The 4,130-nt window shown below is 54.6% G+C and overlaps 1 protein-coding gene across 1 annotated transcript; it reads left to right on the top strand.

Annotated features, from left to right (window-relative positions):
• The first annotated feature begins 531 nt into the window (after positions 1–531).
• LOC311628614 (mammaglobin-A-like) lies at positions 532–3,508 on the top strand. Its single transcript, XM_084895985.1, has 3 exons — positions 532–680; positions 1,067–1,254; positions 3,316–3,508. The coding sequence occupies exons 1-3, from the start codon at positions 626–628 to the stop codon at positions 3,352–3,354; spliced, it is 282 nt and encodes a 93-aa protein (XP_084752111.1). The 5' UTR covers positions 532–625; the 3' UTR covers positions 3,355–3,508.
• Positions 3,509–4,130: the final 622 nt, after the last annotated feature.

The raw sequence follows: 4,130 nt of genomic DNA, 5'->3' as shown, positions 1-4,130 counted from the left end.
TTCCCAGCAAAAGGCACCTGACTTAGTCCATGGGTGAGGAACGTGTGCCCTCCACAGGTGCTCGGTGGTATTGCACCCAGCCCAGGTGCTGGGTGAGGCAGGAGGCTTAGGAAGAGAATGTGAAGATCTCTGTGTCTTATAGAAGAAGCAGAAGAAAACAGAGAGGAGTAAGGGGGCTAGAGGGAGAAGGGGAGAGGAGAAGACAGGTGGACGGGGAGGGAGAGCTGGAGGAGGAGGAAGAGATAAATGAGGACCCAATATTAATAAAACAAGAATGCCAACACAGACGCATAATGTTGTAGTAACTTACTGTATTTAGCAAGCATTTCAGCATTAATTTTATATAATTTCAATTCCATGATTGCCATTATGAAATCTATGAGGGTTTTTAAGGCTCTGACTCCTTGGTTTCTACAAAGGGACCATAAGTTGGCAGGGTTCTAGATGATTCTCCCTATCCTTTCTGGGCCCGATGCCAGGTCCATGCCGTGACTCATTCCATCATCTGTGGGAGGGACTAAGTGGCCGCCAGGTAAATAAAAGGAGGGTCGGGGCTCTCACCTCCAAAGTGAGTCCCTCTTCCTTGCCACGTCCTTGTGATCAGCCAACAGCAGCTGCCTGAGCCATGAAGCTGGTGATAGTGCTCATGCTGACCGCCCTCCCCCTTTTCTGCTATGCCGGTGAGTGTGATGGCGCCAGGCTTTGTGGGGAGGTAGGTGTCAGGGCCCCTGGGGCAGACCTCCTGCTCCCCCAGCCCCAGCCCAGAGCGCCTCATTTCCCTGCCTTCTTCTTGGCTCCATGGTTTTTGGCTCTCTGGGCTGTGGAAGCCAGGGAGCTGGGGGCATTGGGTGTAGGAGGCGGGACAAGGAGGCAGATATCCTGGGGCCTAAGAACACCCTAGACCCGGAGTTTGCTCTCCCAGAATGGAGGACTCAGACCATTGCCCATAAGCTCTCTGAATGTCTGTCTCTGCTGGGAGGTAAGAAGATGGCCATCGTCCTGGCTACGCCCAGCAAGGAGGTGGTGCCTCCGGATCTGAGCCGGCTTTTGTGTGCTTTCTTCCCAGGTTCTGGCTGCGGAGAAATAGAGGATGTGATCGAAAAGACCATTGATTCCGAAGAGTCGGAGGATCAATTCATCCAAGACCTTCAGGAGTACATCCCTGGTGGGATTACTGAGAAGGCCCTCAGGAAGTTTAAGCAGTGCTTTCTCGACCAGGATGAGGAAACCCTGAACAACGTTCGTGAGCTGATGGTAATGGTGGCTTCTTCTTCCCGCTCTGGCTGCTCTGGCCGGGGACCAGTGGGCTCTCAGTTCTCTACTAACTACTTTTTTCTTAGTCACTATTTTTTAAGATGTATTTTTATTGATTTCAGAGGGGAAGGGAGAGGGAGAGAGTGAGAGAAACTTCAGTGTTGAGAGAGAATCATGGGTCGGCTGCATGCTGCACGTCAACTACTGAAAATTGAGCCCACAACCCATCATGTGCCCTTGACTGGAATCAAACCCAGGTCCCTTCAGTCCACAGGCCAGTGCTCTATCCACTAAGCCCATCCAGCTAGGGTGGTACTGGCGTCTTGAAAGCAAGTGTTGGTCACGCTTCATGTCATCTCAGCAAACGGGGTTGTTGGAGTGTGAACAGTGTGACATCTGGAGAGCCATGCAAGGAGCAGGGCTGCTGTGCCTGCTCACGTGGAGGAGTCTGTATGTGAGGAAGGCACGGGTGAGGAGAGCGTGTGGCAAAGGCTTGCCTACCCTTCAGCCCCCAAACCTCTGATTCTTGAGAGGACTCTTGAGTTTAAGAGTGAGAAACACACGTAGGAAAGCATTTTAAAACATTTTCTCAAGCCCTAGGCCAGTGGTCGGCAAACTGCGGCTCGTGAGACACGTTCGGGTCTTTGGCCCTTTGAGTGTGGCTCTTCCACAAAATAGTACGACCTGGGAGAGTCTGTTTGGAAGAAGTGGCATTAGAAAAAGTTTGAGTTTAACAACTTTGGCTCTCCAAAGAAATTTCAATCGTTGTCCTGTTGATATTTGGCTCTGCTGATGAATGAGTTTGCCAACCACTGCCTAGGTGGTTTGGTTCAGGGCATTGAGCTTTGACCTGGGGACTGAAGGGTCCTGGGTTTGATTCTGGTTAAGGACACTTGTTTGGGTTGCCGGCTCAATTCCCAGGAGGTGGTTTGCAGGAGGCATCCAATCAATGATTCTCTCTCATCATTGATGTTCCAATCTCTTATTTCCTTCTTCTCTGAAACCAATAAAAATATTTTTTTGAAAAAAGACTTTTCTCAAGAGATTAGAGAGTTACACGTCATGAAGAGCCCACTCTCAGGAGCGCGGTGCCCAGGCCCTTCGAGCACCATGTCTGCCGGTTGCGTGGCTGGATGTCCTGGGAGGCAGGAGGGCCCGCGAGTGGAAATCGTGGCTGAGAAGCTCCATGGGCAGTGGGATCGTTGAAAACCAGAGTCAGTGTAAGCAATGAGACCGTCTTTCTATTTAGAGCAGATAGGGCTCAGTTGTTTCCAGGGGTTCATTCCCTCCAAAGAGCCATGGGAACAGCCCAGAGCAGCCAGGGGAGCGCTGGCCTCAGCAGAGACACACTGTGCATGACAAGGTGCTTTCTGACGCCAGTGGTGACGAGCTGGGGAGCTGAGGAATGTGGGGAAAGGCACTGCTGGGCTGTGTGTGGTTGCCGGTCTCTGAGGCACAGGCAGAGCGTGGCTGCAGGGTAGGGGGAAGGGAAAGGGAGAAGCACAGGGCCTGGCGCTGCCCTTTGGCGAGAGGAGAGGGTGCTGGAGATGGGGACCGTGAGAAGACGAAGCTGTACATGGAGGAGGGATGGGTCCTGCTTGTGGGACAGTCTTTCACTGTGGTTCCAGCTGAAAGCCTCAGCACCCTCCATGGGGGTGACGGCCTTCTCTTTATAAACGGGGGTCAAACAAGCCCCTTGAGCGCGAGTGTCCTCAGCTCCGTGGCTACAAGCATGTGGCCGGCATCAGGGTGCAGGCCCACAGCCCCCCAAATGCACATGGGGCTGAGACACGGAGCAGGGGCAGCACGGCCTGGGCACCGGAGGCCTCGTTCACTCTGGAGGAACCAGGCAGGGACCGGCTCCTGGGTCCCCGGGGGGTCGGACGGGTCTGGGCAGCATGGCCGTGGCCTCAGGCTGTGCCTCCCGAGCCCCAGAACAAGGGGAGATCCTGGCTGAACCCCCGCCCTGCTCCCTCCGTGGCGGGAGGACAAGGAGAGGCCATGTCTGTGCTTAGGATGGCTTGGGGAGAGTGGGAGGGAGTGACTCTGTCTGTTTTTCAGAAAACCATATACAACAGCAAGCAGTGTGCCGCCTACTAGCCCGCAGACCTTCCTCGGACCACAGAGAATGGCCAGACAGCAACTTTCCCATACTGTGACCACAGCTTAGCTCCCCTCTGGGCCTTTTGATCCTGAAACCGCAAGACATTGTTGAAACCTCCTGTGCATTCATTTCAATAAAGCGCCTGCAACCAGCGATCTCTTTGCTTTCTGATCTGAATGGGCCTCAGGAGACACCGCAACTGCGCTGGGCACACCCTGGGTCCCGGGCGCTCAGTACAGAGTCGTGGCTGAGACGCGGGATCTGCAGGGCGCCCTGCCCCTGATCATTGGAACCCCAACCTGACCCTGACCCTGGGAAAGTGCCCCCCACCACTTTCAGGGACCCTCTGGGCTGAGCTCAGGGTCCAGGACCCCCCCATGTCCTCATGTCCACACTGCGTTGCCTTCCAGGGCTGGGGTCCCCTCTGGGTGATCCCTGTCCCTGACCGAGGGGCGGCGGGAACAGAGCAGTGAGAGAGTGGTCTCTGCAGTGCAGGGCTGCATGCTGGCTGAATGTCCTCCCACTTCTCCAGACACCCCGGACCCCTGACACCACTTGTCCCAGGCAAAGGACCCTTTCCCCAACCCACATCTTACGGCTTACCCAACACACACACATATGCACACACACATATATGCACACACACACAGACACACACAAACACATGCAAACACATGCAGTTCCTCAGTGAGAACTCGTGGGCCTGCAGTCTTGGCCTCTGAGGCCTGTGTGCAATTGCCTTTGCTCCTGTTGGGCCTGGCCGTGTGAAGAG

The sequence above is a fragment of the Pipistrellus hanaki genome, assembly GCF_964339955.1.
Source record: "Pipistrellus hanaki genome assembly, chromosome: 9".
Taxonomy (NCBI): domain Eukaryota; kingdom Metazoa; phylum Chordata; class Mammalia; order Chiroptera; family Vespertilionidae; genus Pipistrellus; species Pipistrellus hanaki.
This window is presented reverse-complemented; position numbering and strand designations above follow the sequence as displayed.

Coding starts and splice junctions, on each gene's coding strand:
- LOC311628614 (XM_084895985.1), top strand. CDS start 626: ATGAAGCTGGTGATAGTGCTCATGCTGACCGCCCTCCCCCTTTTCTGC. Junction 681..1,066: donor CCCCCTTTTCTGCTATGCCG/GTGAGTGTGATG, acceptor CTTTCTTCCCAG/GTTCTGGCTGCGGAGAAATA. Junction 1,255..3,315: donor ACAACGTTCGTGAGCTGATG/GTAATGGTGGCT, acceptor TCTGTTTTTCAG/AAAACCATATACAACAGCAA.